Source organism: Lonchura striata, chromosome Z (genome assembly GCF_046129695.1).
Source record: "Lonchura striata isolate bLonStr1 chromosome Z, bLonStr1.mat, whole genome shotgun sequence".
In the NCBI taxonomy this organism is placed as follows: Eukaryota; Metazoa; Chordata; class Aves; order Passeriformes; family Estrildidae; genus Lonchura; species Lonchura striata.
In genome coordinates this window covers 68,975,309-68,993,250 of record NC_134642.1, presented here as the reverse complement: position 1 = coordinate 68,993,250, position 17,942 = coordinate 68,975,309, and the positions used below count along the sequence as shown (strand labels likewise).

The 17,942-nt window shown below is 36.7% G+C and overlaps 1 protein-coding gene across 4 annotated transcripts in view; it reads left to right on the top strand.

Moving 5' to 3' along the window:
- Positions 1–17,942, top strand: part of KIAA0825 (KIAA0825 ortholog) — a 236,234-nt gene that overhangs the window by 31,369 nt on the left and 186,923 nt on the right. For 2 of the 4 annotated variants that reach the window (XM_021541538.2, XM_021541541.2), the window contains exon 2: positions 9,892–10,031. In XM_021541538.2, the coding sequence (XP_021397213.2) occupies positions 9,901–10,031 (131 nt within the window). In that variant the 5' untranslated portion in view covers positions 9,892–9,900. Of the gene's footprint in view, positions 1–9,891; positions 10,032–10,207; positions 12,550–15,437; positions 16,841–17,942 lie in introns of those variants that run through there. The other 2 variants (XM_021541540.3, XM_021541539.2) reach the window with 2 other exon arrangements.

The window sequence follows — 17,942 nt, the reverse complement described above, 5'->3', positions numbered from 1 at the left end:
AATGTGTTGGTCATTTGCTCAGGGCAGGTTTCTATGTGGTGGGCTTTTCCATGTATGAATCAATCACTTTTCTTGTACAACTTTTGTGTATTTTAGGTAACATTGTTCCTGTTATATTTTTGATCTTATTACTTATTACTTGTTTCCAGTAAATTGTCCTTTTCTCAACCTGTAAGCTTTACCTTTTACAATTCTTCTCTCCCTCCAGCCTCAGGAGTAGGGGAGGAGAAAGGGGGAGTGAGCGAATCAGTGCATGATTTGGAGTGTTTTCAGGAATAATTCCTAAATTACAACAATATGGTAAAAATAGCTTGTAATTATTTTACTTATGAGGTGTCTTTTTCTTAAGGAGAGTCAAACAGATGCTTAGCAGTGCTTTTGACAGTAGAAAACATAGCTGAATAAGAATATGAGCATGCGTTGTTCTGTGGAATCTGAGTGGCGCATTATATATTAGGCAGTATCAAATCAAGCTTTACAAGCTGAGTAATGCCAGCAGAAAAAAAAAATAATTTCATTTAAAAAAAAAGATGGAAAAAAAAGGAAATTTCATGGCTAATAAAATGTTTCACATGATACTGCAGTACTACTACAGTAACAATAATAATAGTATTTGGGAACCCCAAAATCCATTACATTTATACTATGAAGCAAACTTTTAAGAATGTGACTATTAACTTGGGCCAATTTAAGAGGCATCTCTGTGGAGAGCTTCTGTATTTCATTTTTATAAAATGGACATCTTCCATGCTCTCAACTTTAAATTGAGTAGTAATGAAAGAAAATAGAGTGTGTGGGAATGAAGGAGCTGAAATGCAGCCTACCTTTTAAAAGGTAGTCACAGACTACTTTTGTAATTATTTTTAAATATAATCGTTTAATTGGAAGGCTATTTCCTGTTAAAATTCCAGCAACTCTGGGTCTGATCTACTGAACGATGAGACCTTAAAGGTCATGAAATTTCTATCTTTTAAATATCATTGTCCTTATAGTGTATTGTGTTTCAATTGAGGATTTTGCCAATAAATAAGAAAAGAAAAGGCTTTTAGAAGTAGCTAGCAGGTATTTGTAAGGTTTCTAGTTGAAAATAGTGTACTTTTGGTTCTTTACTACTATGTTTAAAGCTAAGATCTTTCAGAATAGTCCTTATAATTCTGTACAGTTTTAGACACTAATGATGAGTAAGATTGGAATGCTGTAGCAGATGCTTTTCAGAGCATAGTTATGTGAGGGATTTAGGGGGTATTTTATAAAGTATTATTTCTTTTTCCTGAGTTTGTAAGTGCCACAAAATGAGACAACTCAAATATTATACCTAAATAGCAGTTCTTATTGCCACAATTAGATAGACAATTCTGCAGAGGATACACCATTAGTCTCATATATATCTTATGTTCTTGTTCTTAAGGAAAAAAACAATGCCATTAAGTCTTTCTGGGAAAAGTAATTATTGGTCTTAGGCATTTTCTCATGCTTCTATGCAAAATTTACTCAATATTTATAACCCTCATCTGGAGCAGTACAAAATAAATCAGGTACTATAGTCTGTTTTGAAATTACTCTATTTATAATTTTGCAGTTTCTTGGCTAAGAAGATTATAAGAAAATATTGAGTAAGTATTTCCAATCAGGCTTCTAAGAATCTCTTTTCTATGCATTTATTATTACCTTAGTCTTTTCTATGCATTGATGATTGGTAATTATTGTCTTAATTTAAAATTATTTTTAAACATCCATCATTCATAAAGTATAATAATTTGACAATTAGTGTTGCTGTGTGAGACCAGCTCCGGGCGAGCGTCAGCGGGACACAGCAGGACGGGGGGAGAGGTAGTCACCTCTTTTCCCCTTCGGCTCTGCGAGGCTCAGTTCTGGTGCGGGAACAGATGAAATGGCGACACGGGGCTCAGGTACAAACACGTGTTTATTGTGGGAGCGTGTTCCCGAGACCCCGGGGCACCGACCCAGGGGTCGGTTATACCCCGTGCCGGGGCTGGGGAGGAACCTGAGCTGCGGCCAATGCGGACAGAGAGTGGGGGACAGGGGCAGGGAAACCCTGGGGACAGCGATGAGAAAGGTGGGGGGGCAGGGACAGACTGCGTGGCGAGGGGAAAGGACAAAGGAACAAAGGGTCGGGATAAGGGACCACGGGAGGAAGGGGGAATGGGGGGGCGGAGAAGAGAAAATTACAAATCCCGCAGCTCACTCTTTTGCATTAACATAAAGGAAAGGGAGTTCTGAGGTAAAAAAAAATTGGCAATGTTACAAAGAGACATCAGAAAGTGATACACCAGTCGCAGTTACAATGAACGGGGCAAAAATCTTTTCCACAGTACAATTTAAGATAAAGGGTACAAAATTATCATAAACACAATCTGTATCAAGGATGAAAGCAGGATTCATGACATGATGCTTGTGGTTTTTCGAATTCTAGCAGAGCAGAAGCAGGCAGCGAACAGCGATGTGGTTTCTCCAATTTGATTATTTGATTCTGAAGTTGTCATAGCATTGTGGGCAGTATTAAGAGAGGATGATCCTTTCTTCTATAAGATATAACTCAATCTAAAAAGTTATTTCCAAATTATCACAAGCAATGGGGAAAACTTGTATCTAAATAATAAGGGAACTTTGGGCAAGGTACATTTAGGAGATGGGATAAAGGGTGAACCTGGGCGCCACTGTTTCAGGGGAAAGAAAACAGTGGAGCTCTGGTCCAGGTTTCCAGCTCCATTCCCTTTGAAGGGGGCCCCCCCCACAGCAAAGGGGAAAGCTCACTTACAAAGGGAGGTCCTCTAATGGAGGGGCCCCTCCGGCAATCCCTCCCATCAGAGGGGGAGCCAGAAGAAGGACTGAGGGATAAATCCAACCTCACCTCCCCCCCAATAGGGGCTGGCTCGCTGCAGGATGTTGCAGGGCCATTGGGGGAGGGGTGGGGCTAGCAGGAAAACATGGGCAGAAGAGAAGGATCAAGGTGGGAAAATGGGATCCCTGTAGCGTGGCCAGCGCCATCTTGGGAGGGGGTGCCGGGTGCACTGCATCTCGCCTGGGGAGGCACAGCCAATGCCACCCCTAAGGGAGGATAACAGTGTCCGGCAGGGCGCTTGGGGCAGCTCGACCACGGCCATCCCCACGGGAGGAGGTTTGGGGAAGTCCATGGGGAAATGGGAAGGGGGGGCTTCACAGAAGCCGAGGGGGAAAACTACAGGAGAGGGGCCCGACGCAGCTGTAAGCCGACAGCATGCATGGATGTGAAGGGCGTCTCTTAGGATGTTAACAATTCTCCCATAGCTAACGTGTCACCATTTACAATTCTGTCCCATTGGTGTCCTTTCGACACCCCCTGCCCCCATAGCCCAGAATAGGGAGGAGAGAGTAGAAAAGGCAGCTTTTGGAGAAAGAGAAGGAGCTTTCCAGTATGAGTTACCCCAGAAAAGACCGAGCGATGTTGTGTCCTCCTCAGAAAAGAAAAAGCCTCATGGCCGCCAGGGACATGCAAGCCTACAGACCACATTTGAGCACGGACGACGGTGGTTAAAACTCAAAAGAAAAAAAGGTAGCCCAGCTGCCCACCAGGGTCCCACACCCTGCTCTGACCCAACTTACCCTCTGGGCTCAGGCGGTGAAATCTCTGTCCCTCTCCTTGGTGGTGGAACATCGCGCTGAACTGAGGACGTATTCTTTCATGGTTTGGCTCTCCCAGAGGCTTGGGTGTTCCCGTTAACCCAGAGCTCACCCCTGAATCTTTGGGTTTGGCCACTGTCAGCCTCTGGTCTCCATTCAAATGCCGTCCCCTGACAGGCCACTCTTCGAGCTCAGTCCATCGAGCCACTGCCAAACTCTCCTCTTTCTCCTCGGGTAAGTCTACCCGGCTCCTGGCCCCTTCAGTCTGGCTGCCCCCGCAGCGCGGCCGCTCCCAGGCGAGTTAGAGAGCACGCGGCGAGGACGGAAGAGGGTCCTGGAGTTTCGGGTTTGTTTTCAGCCTGGCATGTCAACTCCTCTTAGCATCTGCAGAGCTCTTTTGGCAGCAAAGTCCCTTTCTCTCTCCCCATTTTCAAAAATTTATGGAAATAACCATCCTCTGCTACCATTTGTTGCCGTGCGAGACCAGCTCTGAGCAAGTGCCAGCGGGACATGGCAGGAGGGGGGGAGAGGTGGACGCCTCTTTTCCCCTTTGGCTCTGCGAGGCTCAGTTCTAGCGTGGGAACAGAGGAAATGACAACACGGGGCTCGGGTGCCGACACGTGTTTATTGTGGGAGCGTGTTCCCGAGACCCCGGGACACTGACCGAGGGTCGGTTATACCCCGTGCCGGGGCGGGGGGAGCCTGAGCTGCGGCCAATGCGGACAGGGAGCAGGGGACAGGGGCAGGAAAACCCCGGAGACAGCGATGGGAAAGGCGGGGGGGCAGGGACAGACCGCGTGGCGAGGGGAAAGGACAAGGGAACAAAGGGTCGGGACAAGGGACCGCGGGAGGAAGGGGGAATGGGGGGGGGAAGAAGAGAAAATTACAAATCCTGCAAATTAGATTGATTGATGTAGTCTTAATTGGTGACAATGCCAGAGTAATTTTGTCCTGTGTTTGTATGTGGCATTGGCAGAAAGGTTGATTAGCAAATCCCTTTTTGTAAGGCCTTATACCATAACAGCAGAAGACAACATTGCACCAGATTTATCCTTTTTTAAAAAAAACCCTCAAACTTATTAAATAAAACAGGAATTCAGGCAACAAAAAAAAAAACAACAAACAAACAAAAAAAAACCCCCCAAAAAAAAAAAGCAAAATGGATTGAGAAGCAATATCTTGAATTTTGAAAACCAGAAAAGGAAGACAAAATAATTGGACTTGTATATGGATAGCACTTCTGTGTTGTCACACTTATGGTTTTAGTAACCATACAGACTAAAAAGGAGGTAGGGAAAGCCACTGGATTTAGAAGTAGGATTCTTAATACTTGTGGACTTCTTGTGTAAGGCTGCAAGATAACCAGCTGAGAGCTGAAGATGATGTAGGACTGTTTGTCTCAAGTGCTACTCAGAAAATGGTCATTTCTTCTTTACTGAACGTTATGAAATCACATTATTCTTTATTTCTTTCTTCTGACATAACTACTCAGGAGTTTCCTTGTAACTCCAGATGGCATATTCCTCTTTTGAAGTCACTGCCTTTACAATAGTGTCACACCAATAGCGTTTGATTAAGTGTATGTAAATGAGAATTCTTTCTGTGTCTTTGAACATTTTTTACCAGTCCTAAGTAGCAGCAAATCTTAAAAAGCAGTGCTGATTCCTTTCTATTCTCAGCATTTCACTTTGTGTGCTCAAATAATTGGGGAGAGACAATAGGGAAAACTCATGGATCTTAATTATAAATTCTGGCATGTACTTATGCCTACAATACAGACCTAAGCTACATAGTTAGAAAAAAACTAGATATTAAGAATAGTAGCATATGCTATTTGTCAGAAATGTACATTTTCACAGTCCTTTTTGGCAAAATTATGATTTAAGGGCTGATATAGCTGTCTTAGATTACAGCACTGCATTCTGATATTAAAGTTAGCTGGAAGGCATAGCTTTGTATTTCATCCACAGTAAGGACTCTGTTTCTTTAGTTATATGTTATTCCCATTCTCTTATTTGGTGACTCCTATGGCAGAATTTGGAAGAAAACTGTATTCAAAAGGGTTACAAATGAGTATTTAATTATAGATACATAGAATCTCTCTTTCAAAAATATAAAGGCAAATGTTTTAAGTCTGTGGTGGGTAATAATTTACAAATACAAAATTAACATTTAAGTATAAGTTTATGGCAACAGCAAATGTCAAAAGTCTGCAGGGGGAACATTGCAAGATGATATTAGTAGACTTGTTTCAAAGTTATTTTTAGGATTCAAAATATTTAGTAAATAAAATCATCATGAAGACTGGTGGTTCTGTTTTGTTGAAGGTCTTTTAATAGGCATTAAATGTCTCTTTTTTTACTGAAACAATATGGAATTCTTTTTGTAAATGTTGTGTGTGCATGCTTCACCAAAGTGGGCAAAATAGGTGAAAGGCAATTTGGAAAATTTAAATAGAGATCTTCAATACATATGAGCAGAAACAAAAATGGTTCATGTTCTTTTATAGAGAGAATTTTTAAATTTCCTTTTATTTTACAAGTCTATTTTAAACAGTAAACAATTTTAAGGGTTTTTGCCACAGAAAATTGGGTAAAAAGCTTTCACCATGTCAGAGAGCTCAAGAGATTGCAGTTTTTAAATTGATTTCTTTTGTACGCTCCAGGTTGTTTTCAAAATAATTTTAAGTATTCAGACTATTTAAATATACAGAACAATAGGAATTTCACGTTTAATTGTAGTATCTCAGGCCACTGCCATCATTCTTGCTGCCTGCTGTGCAATTGCAGATGACATCTTCTGTGCTGTAAAGTGGCTGGAAGCAGTTACACAACTAAAGCTAGATAAAGGAAATAATTGTTAAGGTCTCATTGAAAGCTAAGCTAAGTGGTGAAAAATCTTGTCAATTTTCTCATTCCCTTTTAGTTTTGCAAGGATGCTAGGGCAATAAAGAGATATCTCCTGTAAGATAAGAAGCAGTAACAGAAAAAAGCTTCAAAGATTTGGCTAATTCTCTATACTTTCAGTGCTGCAGTTTGATATATCCCTTTTTCCAAATTATGGGTACATTGAGATATGCATATGCAACTGATGTGCTCAAAAAATTCTGTTCAAGATTTAGCTAAATGCTGCTTTTACAAACTGTATGTCTGAGAGCAAAGGGTTATTATAGTAAATATAAATATTCCAACTTGATTTTATAAATTCTATGGAATTTCTCATGTATGTTTGTACTGGAAGGCTTTTACAATTATATTTAATTTAATTGTTTAATCAGAATGAAGGAATACCCAATTGGAACTAAATATAATTTTTATAGGAGATTTCTTCCATTTAATTGACACTGAAAAAGAAAACACACACTCAAAAAGTGCTTTTCAATGGTAAAACCTATGAGTTTTAAAAGCAAGAATTATCTGTTGTATTAACTTGAGTGTTGTGTAGTATTTTTTTAATTAGGCCTAATGATTTTTGGTAAAAATAGTTTCATAATTTACACTTGTTGGAAGTGGGAAGTTATTACAGTGATGTTAAATTTGATTGATATCATGGGTTAAAAAATAAGAGACCTTTTTTTTTAAGCTAAACTGTATATTGGTTAAGTTTCTTGAGTAGCTACCAAAAAGATTAACAGCCATGTCATTTGAATGTTGATGAACAGTCCTCTAAAATGTTTTGAAAAGATCTAGGTCTATTAAGATAGGGACTTAGAGATTTGCACATGAAGCAGGTTTTCTAAGACCATTTGTCTTAAAACATACAGTAGTTCATCATAATAGTAAATTGAAATATGATAGATTTATCTTTTTATGCAGCTTAATAACAAGGCTTAATCTCCTTTACAGAAAAAAGTGGGTTATTAATGTCTAAAATATTTTGACAGAATTTAGATTTCTCAAACTGTGTTCTTCCCATATTTCTCTTTTAAGAAAGAAATGTATTTCTTTCTTGAAAAACAAACATTAAGGGTTTTGCCCTTAGAGGAGGGCTGTGTCACACTGGTTCTTCGAGAGCATCAACAACTGTCTGCTTTGGATTAGCAGGAGAGGTGGGGGCGAAGTCCTAATGGCAGGGGAGGACCCTTGCTCACTGATGCCCATCCTGCTGCGCCCAGGGGAGACAAGGAGGGCAGGCGCAGGCTGGTGGTGTAGTTCTGCTTACTCAGATCATCAGTTAGTCTCTTGGTGCACTGAAGGCCTTGCCTCTGGTTGTGCTAAGTAACCGTAAAATTTTTTCTCAATTGTGCTGATTTATGTCTTGATGTTCTTATTTTTTCCTTCTGAAACATTTCTGGGTTTAAATTTTCAGAAGAAGAAATTAGTTTTAGCCATCTAAAACAGTATTTAAAAACTGAATAATCAAATGTTGCTTTTCTTCCATAAACCAAGACTGAAAGGAATAATTGCTTAGTTTTGACAAGTGAACCAAAGAAGTATGACATAGAAGTGTTACAGCAATACATGCATGAAAACTAGGCTGTCATGTTTACATGGTGATTTTTTTTCATTTGATGAATTTTTCAAACAGTTCCTAGTCTGTAAACTATACTGATATTTTTTCCAAGGAGCATAAGCTTCTTTTGGCTGTAAAGAGTTAGGATTAAATATAAATACATAATTTTGATTGTGCAGCTATTTTATGAAAACTGTAACTCATTCCAAACTGTTAGTATTTTTGCAGTATATATTTATATATCTATTATATAGTTTATTTTACATCAATCACTGATTGTTCTACAAGACAGTTGAATAAAAGATGGTTGAGTTATAGGTATTGAATGGAGTTAAAATTACATTCTGTGTAAACTCTTTGTAAGAGAAAAGGGTGTGCATGACCAAGTTGGTAAGCAGTATCATACATGAAGAAAGAGCTGTATTTTCAGTATTCCTTTTATCTCGGTTCTGTTAACTGCTGTTTAACAGTTTCCACTTAATTTCTACTTTTAATTAGTGTCTTTAATTATAAAAACATCTGTTAAGTTTCATATTAAAAGACTGACATTTCCTTAATGCTTTAAGAAATGTATTTGGTTTACATCCAGGCGTTTTCACCAGCAAGTGATTGACTTTCAGCTACATCCCAAAATGTTGCAAGTGTTTGAATTGTTATTTGCAAAGGGGTATGCTGCCACTTCTGAGAATTTAAGAAAACACTTTATCCATTAAATATTTTATATTGGTGTGCTGTTAATGGAGCAAGATATTATGCTTTGGAGTACTTCCATGTTTTTTCAAATGCTGCTTTGGAATAGCAAAACCAGAAATGTGCATTTCTGCTACTTTTAAGTCTACACGTATGATCAAAAACAATCATCTTGACCTTGAATATTAATTAATTGATGTTCTTTTTAAACATGTATTTTGCAGACAGTTCACTTAAAAAAATCAATCTATTTTTCTAGTAGTGCCTCTAGATAACAACCAACACTGTAGCTGCTTTGTAAAAGAATATTGCTTGTGGAAAATTTAATGTCTTTATTGTATTTTTTTTCCCAAGCTGTGCATATGAATATTATGTTTTTTTCTCATGTTGTTGCTGCAATATGGATAGTATTAAATACTAAATACTGTGACATATTAAATAGTAGATATGAAATATACTGGTTATTAAGAAGGTTCCAGAATTTATATAATATTTTTCCTTAATTTTGGTTGTAAGTCATCACTGATGGTAAAATCAATTTCATTATTTCTCCACAAGAGTATGCAGAAAAAAGTACAAAACAGGGGGGAAAAATTGCTAATATTTTGCTTCTGATATAAAGACACAAAGGTAGTGTATTAATTTGAATAGGCTAGTGGATTTGACCTGTGTTTAGTAAGATGAGTACATAGAAGGATGAAGCTTGGTCTAGTCTGGATTTTTATGTTTGCGTGTATTTGCAATGATGTGCTGAATTTCCAGAAAAGAGTTACTTCCTGGACAGAAATTATAAGTATACAGAAAATAAGTTGACCCTGCAATATGTTTGTTGTTTTTAGTTTCCATTTATAATAGTGAGAATTTTCTTTCTAAATCTTAAAAAAAACTGCTGCTGTGATTAAGGTAAGAGAACTGATTTCTTTATACTAAAGAAATGCAAGATACTATGAAACTTATCTCAGCACTTGTGTTCCTGGTTTCCCTCTGTAGCAGTCTATGCAGAAGTATAATCATCTAATATTAATATTATGATATTATCTAATGTCTCCAAAGAACAAGATGTTCTGTACTTTGGTAATTCTAGTCCACATATTTCCATTATTTAACAATTTTGCATTTGTTTTACAGATTCTAAAGATGGAATGGGGAGGAGAGTATTCTTTTGATTCTTCCAATTTAGACTGTTTGTTAAATGTTCTTCCTGGAGAATTGGAATTTCAACAAATCCTTAGCGATCTTGATGAAAAAATAAAGAAGAACTCTGCCAGGTAAAGAGTATTTTATTTGTATCCAAAATACTAGTGAAAGTCATTGCATTTGGGAAGAAATGTGGCTTAACTTCTTTTAACTTTTCTATTAGTAGGTTAAAATTCTGATAAATAACTCAGCAGTAATTTTATTTTAACCACTTGAGCATCTGACAAAATTTTAATGCTGTATAATTATTGTGCTATAGTCTTTCTATGGTAGTTTTAATAATTGTATCATCTTAACCTGAGGTTCTGTTGCAGTAGGTGTGATAGTGAAGGAAGAAAATGTGAATTTCCATGACATTTGTATTTTCTATTACTATGAGATAGAATTTCCTATTAATGTGATATTTATTGGCTAAAAGAACTATAGAATTTGACAAAGCACAAAATTTAAACTTAGTATTTTGTTTAAGCATTTCTAATGCAAGTAGAAAAAATTAATTAGATTAATATATGTATATTATTTTCTTGTGTGATCCATTGTTTTACTATTTTAGTTAAAATTCTTGTGTTGCAATTACACATTTTTTTTCTATGATTTAGAATATATTTCTTTGTCCACTTCCATGTAACATATTGATTTCCAAAAATCAGTGTTACAGAAAAAGTGGCGTACTAAAAATGTTTGTTGTTGATGCAGATTTTTTCTAAGGATTCTGTGCCTTATTTGTACCTCTTAACTCTTTAGTATCTTCATAATACTTTCATCAGTGAAAGATGCTCTTAAGCAAATAAAGTTTTTGTACATTAAAAAAAATAAGTATACAGTCAGAGATATAACAAATGGTAGGATTTTATATTAAATTTTGAAAATGCTCACCTTTGTGAGCATCTTCAGGTATGAACAAGTGCATCCTAAAGTCTGATTTCAAAAAACATCCTTCATGACATCTCTTTTGAGATTGCGTCCTTTTAATGTAGCCCATGTTTGTTAGAGATCTTTGTTCCCAAACAGCTTCTGGAAGGATAGAAATAAACCATTACCATACCTCTCTGAAAATTGACTTAGATAATTTCTCAATTATTGTCATATTGGTTATGCTAGGCTAAGAGGGTTTTTTTGAGTTTTTTTTATTTCTATTAGTCTTACCTCCCATTTTCATTTAAAAACATCTTGTTCACTAAAGTACTTGCAGTATTTACATACCATTACAGTAGGAATGGTAGTGAAGATCAGGTAAATATGCTGTTATGGACCACTGCATAATACAATTTCATGTTAGAGTTTTCCAGCTGTTGTCATGAGTGAAATGTAGATACTTATAGATTAATTTATGTCATAACATAGTTAATTACACAGATAATTAAGTTTCATGTGTCCATGGTCTTGTATATCTGGGAAAAAAAAATCAGCATTTTTAGCTTAACTGTTGTCACCTCTTCAACTACCAATTAAAAGTGATTTTGTTGTGATTGTGCAGAGATATCCTGAGAGTTAGGAAGATTATTCTCAAAATGAACCTTTAGAATGAATGCTTTTCTACTATTTTTTGTTTTAATGTGTGAAAAATGTATGCTGCTTGTTGAGAAAACATCTGACTATGGGAAGGGAATCCAGCTGTTCATTCTTTTAAGTGGTACTTTATAGCCACTTAACATTTTATGTTACATTTTACATTAACATCATCACAGTGGAAGTTGTTTGTGTGTCTTGAAGGAGACTGATTGTCACTGTCTTACCTATCTAGTCCTACAAATTAGAAGGAACTTTTACTGTAAGTTTTGTGAGATCCAAATGAATTTGGAATTTGGATTAGGATGTGATATACAGCAATGCAGGTCAGGAAAAATTTCTGCTGAATTGACACTTAAGCTAGCTTTAACCTTATTTTCACAGGGAAAAACAGGAAGTAGCTCTGTAGTTACTAGGTGCTATTTTGCTCCTGTAGTATGTCAGTTTCAGAAATTGAAAGAGTTTAAAATAAGATGGACAGCAGCTGATGTGACTTTTAAATTAAAAAGAGTCCTTTATTGCTAATATATTAGAGGTAGCATAGAATGAAATAATTTTCAAATTACCATTGATCTTTGTAAGTGGTATGATAAGAGCATAAGTTCTATGTGATACAGTGATACAATAGAAATACAATATTTTTCATCAGATAGATTTATACTTCTATTAGACCACAGAGAATGAACACAATAGTATACATCATATATATATATATATATTTAAAAATAAAACATTGAGTAAAAAATTATGAGGCAAGTCTGTATAAATCATTCAACTGCTCATTTATTACCTTCTTTTATAAAATTGTGTGACGTGACAAATCAGATATGGTTTTTGGCTGTTGAATTACCTTCAGTATTTTTGTACTGTACCAATTCTATTTGATGCTGCAACAACAAAAAAAAAGGCCATCTATGTGCAGTTGTGTTATATGCAAATTTTAATGTAGTAAGTGATTCATTCATTCACTGTTATGTAACAGAACTCTTATTACACTTGAATGTTAATTTTATTTTTACAGCAGTTTATAGAAGCAGGTGAATATGAAACCTCAAAACAATCATTGGTGGCCTGTTTTGGGTAAGGGGTAGTCTCACATTTATTCTCAAGTGTGAAGTTGTATTCATCAGGTTGGCCATTTGTCTTCATTCTTTCCTTTCATACTTTGACTTTTACTGCTTATCAAAACCGAGTATTTGGATTATTTTTCTGAATTGGTGCTTTAAGAATTACTAACATTTCACTTGTTAGCAATTCACAGAACTAAGCTTGCAGCTTATATTTAATACTTCTAAGCAGGAAATACAGTACAGAGCTTGAAACCAAACCTATAGTTCATAACTTGAAATGATTGCTAAGTATGAGTTCTCTCCAGCAGTTGATTTTTATTTCTGTATTCAATTTTTTCTTCAGTGAGTGCTGCTTTTGATTTTTATTTCTGTATTCAGTTTTTTTCTTCAGTGAGATGTGATAAAGCAACAAGATTTTCTGAGACTGTAGGACAGTAGGAGATATTCTACATCTTCATCAACAGAACAATTGCTTAGAATTTAACACAATTACTTAATAGTAATTGTATCTCTACAGCACCCTGGAGACTATAAATTTGTGACTACAAAAGCCTAATTTGACTTCAATCTGATAAACTTTGTGTTGGTTTAACACAGCCTGTTTTTTTTTTTTTTTGAGGAGGGAGAGGGAGCCACAGAGGTGCTTTCTGTGAGAAGCTACTGGAAGCTTCCACAATGTCCAACAGAGCCAGTCTCTGATGACTCTGAAGATGGACATGATGCCGGCACAATTAGAGGAGTTGTCAATGCCTCTGTGATCACACATTTAAGAAGAAAATCTGCACAGGAGCAGCATTTTCTCAGGGGTGGCTAGGCACCACTGCCCACACTGTCTCAGCGCTTCGTGCACAGCCATGTGGCTGCTGCCGCGGCCGCCACCATCTCAGGACAGCCCGTGGTGATCTCTGCCTGTCTGGTTGTGCCTAGCCAGCTGTGCTGCAGGCAGAAGGTCAGGGGCAGCGACATTGGCTTCTCCCACCTGGTACCCTGCATGAAGAGAGGCACTGAATGGTGCCAACACCATGGCAGCTGCATAGTGGTGGCAGGGCCACGTGGCCAGCAGCAGAAACATGGAGAGCAATTCCCCCACACAGAACCTAGACAAAATCAACTTCTCAGTGCTGCAAGATCTTGCAGATAACTTTAAAAAGGTTGAATTTGTTGGCAATGGTGCTTAAGAGTATCAGATTTTTTTCCTAATCAGAGAAAGAGGAAGTGAGGACATGTGAAAAAAGACCACATAGCGATGCTAAGATTAGTGAAAAGAAAGAGGGAGAGGAGGTGCTCCAAGCATTGGAGTCGGTATTTCTCTGCAAGCTGTGAGGAGGACTATACTAAAACAATCTATCTCCCTGTAATCCATGAAGTCAATGGGGGGATGCAGAGATCCAGTCATAGCTTGTGGAAAAAGTGCTCATGCTGGAGTGGGTGGATGCTAAAAAAGAATCTGTAATACAATGGGAGACCAGAATAGAGAGAGAAGGCCCTTGTTTCCAGGGGCAGAGAAAAGAGGGCCCTTGCTTCCAAACTAGAGTAGCTTATCCTTAAAGGACTACACCTCATGAACTAGTGACTCGTGCCATGGCAGTTTTGGGAAGACTGTTTTGCCCATGGGAGGGACTCATGTTATGTTATGTTATGGTGGGAGGTTGGGCGGGACTGCTGCTTGTTAAATTAGAGCCACACAGGAGAAGTTCAAGGAGAACTGTTTCCCATGGGAAGGACCCCATAGCATGGCAGAATAGAGATTCCTCTCTCTAAAAGCAAACTGAAGAAGTATTTCGACTGACAAACTGACCAAGCACCTCCACGCCCTGTCTCTCTGTGCTTTAAGTGGGAAGGAGAGAGGGGCTAGGGGGCAAAAGGTGTTTTAAAGGGTTATTTTAGTCATAATCCCTTTCTGACTCTGTTAATAACAAATTTACTTTATACCTTTAAGTTTGAGCCTGTTTTGCCCTTAGAGTGTTTTCTCCCAATCCTTATCTCAACTCATGAGCCCTTTGTTCTGGTTTTCATGGGTGCCTGGCAAGTTGACCAGTGTCAAACCACGACAAATTTCAACCTGACCTAATTAACAGTAGTTTAGTCATAAGGATTTTGAAGGCTGCAATGAGGTCAATGCTAGTAAGCACTTATAGCATTGCATCTTTTCCCATGAACATTTGATAGAAATTATGATAATTATTTGAGAACTAATAAGATCTTTACCTTGGGAATCATAGATCCAAAAGGTGTCTCAGTAAGGATGTTAGTATGACGTGGTCCAGCTGTTGACCATAACTTTGCTGATTTGCTAAGAAATGCTTATCGATATCAAAACAAAGGGATGGAGGAGTTTCAAACAGGGTATTAAGTCAAACTATCTCATTCCATTTTCCCTGTATCAGAACTGATGTGTACAAGGGCCTATGTGTTCTTAAACTGAGATATTCAGCAGGAGTGATACTTTCTGTCTTATTTTGAAAAAAATCTTGGCTTGTTCTACTTAGGAATTTTCAAGAAGCAGTTATGCCCCACATACCTGTTAGTCAAGAGGTTTATCAAAATCTTGGCTTCTTCAACCAAAATCTCAAGAGTAGTTGAGTATTTGAGAGAATTTCAAATGAGGGCTAATTGTAGAGGAAAAGATATTATTTATTTTATAATACCAGGTTTACTCAGATCTAATATTTATCAAAGCTTTCAAAAGTAATTTTACTCTTTTGGGTGAATGTAGCTGGTTCATTGTACAAATGTATTACTTTAGTGTTTGCCTGAGAATTTAATGCCTGTAAAAATATTACAGCAATGTTATTAAAACCTTTGTCAGAATAGTAGTTGTCTAGTCTAATCACTTTGCAGGATCAATTGCTAGCAAACTGAGGAAGGAGTGTAATTTTTTGTCCTGTGCAGACTGTGTTGTCTTTGTGCATAATCACTGAGTCTGGGTTAGTTGTTACATAGCAACTTGCTAACTGGGCAGCACAGTTGCTCAGAAATTGGCTCTTTTATTGACACATGTTCTTTATTTGAATATTCAGTGATTATCACTGTGTCAGTACCTTAGATGGTTAATTAGCTGTCATCTACATCTACAGAAGCTGTAATCAGATCTTTGACTGCCCTGTGAAGTATCCCGTTTCATTTCATACAAGCATATATGAGATGATGGGTTTTGAACCCTTATTTGTCACTGTCATGTTTTAGTCAATGGAGTTGAAAAACTCATGTTTTACCGCCTGTCTTCTGAAATAACTTACTAAGACAAAGCTTGCATCTTGTGACAGAAATATCTCAAGCTTTTAAAGCAAGAGTGGAAATTAAAGGTGGGCGGGCAGTGGTTCAGTTAGAACTGACTGTTCTTGTATGTTTAAGTTGTTGTGTAACTATCTTGCTAAAGTGTAGCAAAGCCAACACCATTCTATTTCTTCTGGTTTCAATGATGCCATTACTTTACAGTTAAGAGTGGATATATTTTGTAAGGAGCTATGATGCTAAATTAGAGATACGCAATAGTTTTCAAAGTCCTCTAAACAGGTGCTGTGTCTTTGGTTTACATCTTAGGGTTCACGATGAAGAGAAACTTTAGCAACTAAAATGTCTGTGTGAATTACGCTGCTTAAAGTCTTTCTGCAAATTTTTTACTGCTCACAGCAGGTTTTCTGATATACAGACTTCCAAATGATAAGACTTTTTTTTGTACAAATGTCCTATACGTCTAGCACTCAAGCTTTTTAATAACAGTAGTTTTATAACACTGCTTGCATCTTCAACAGCAGTGAAAACAATTATATCATTTATTTTAAAACAGTCTGTTCTGAATAAAAGACATGTAAACTGATTCTAAAGCTGTGTTTCAGCTTTAGAATGAATGTGAGGATCTTAAGAATAAGGAACACGAGGTTAAAAGATAATTTCATTTTATAGCTTAGTAGTTTAATTTAACCAATGTCATTGTCATTTTATGGCTGCTCCCTATGCCAGATGAAATAAATTGAAATGTGCTTGTTAGAAATTGAAACTTACTATTGAATACTTCAGTTTACTCATAGTAATCTTAGACAATAGAAAATTGTATATGGAGGGGGAAATCCTTGTTCTGATACCGTACATTTCAAAATAATGTTATGTGACTGTATGATAGTATTATAGTGCTTATTATATCATTCCATTGCAGTACTTTTTAAACTGTTTGTCCATTGATGAAGCCACTTAAGAAGCATTCTCTCCAGATGATTAGGTTATTTGTAAAAACTATCATTAACTTAATAAATAAGAGCACCCAAGAGCACCTACATGGAGATTGTCTCTCTGCAGTGCAGGTATTTATCAAATGTTTCTCCAGAAAAGCACTCCAATGTGAACACAGATAATATAACACAACTTTGCTTTAGTTTGTTAAAGAACTGCAGGCACTCTTACCTGTAAGAAGGAGAAGGTATTTCAGTCAAATAATTTTCACTTGCATAATGGTATGCTAGGAGTACTAGCCACAAAAAAAAGCCCACAAAGGCTCAGGGTACTATTTGTGTGAGACTAAAGATTTGTTTATAGAAAAATCAGTTAATTAAAAAAAAAAAGTACAAGCATAGCTATCAGGTTTCTTTTCTACAGAGAAAGGTTATTTTTTTTTGTTGAGGTTTTACATCCCACTCCTTCCTTAGTAGTTGGTCACTGGATTTTTTTCTGTTTGTGTCTGAATAGTTCCACAGGTTCCAAAAAAAAGGTTGAGTCATCTGTGGACAAAAAAATTATTGAGGGTCATTAAATTTGCATGTCCATAGTATGTATATAATATCAGTTGAGATCATCTGGGTTAGTGCCTCAGTATGTTCAAAGAAGGAGCTAGTTTGCTACTCTGAACTTAAAAAAAATACATTTGCACTTAATGAAAAAATATTACTCGGCAAAAAGGAATCTAGCACTTTGTATTTGGCTTTTAAAAAAATTGTACTTTTAAGAAAATAATTAAATACATTAAGTATATTTTTCACATCAAAATTACTTTTTTGTTTGCAGTTTCTGAAACTTTAGGAAATTTCTTTTCTAAACCAGGAAATCAAAGACTCATTCTACCTACACTAATATGAAATTATGAAGTTTTTGATACCAACCTAGGTGGTGAGAATAATTTTAATCATATTTAACAGAAGTCTTTTTTTTACTTAAAATGTTTGCTTTCTAAACTCAGATAAAACACATACTTTTTATAAGGTAACAAATTCCTAAATATTTAATTCATGTAAAGGAATAAGTTACTGTAATTAACTATGTTCTTGTCTTACTGAGTGTTGACAAAATTCTTAGTAAGATGCAGCAGTGGTTTTGAAAACCTGTTTAACTACAATATTCTATAAATAAATAGGACGAAAATATGTTTATTCAATCAAAAAGAGCTTTAGTCCTAATTAAATGTTTATTTTG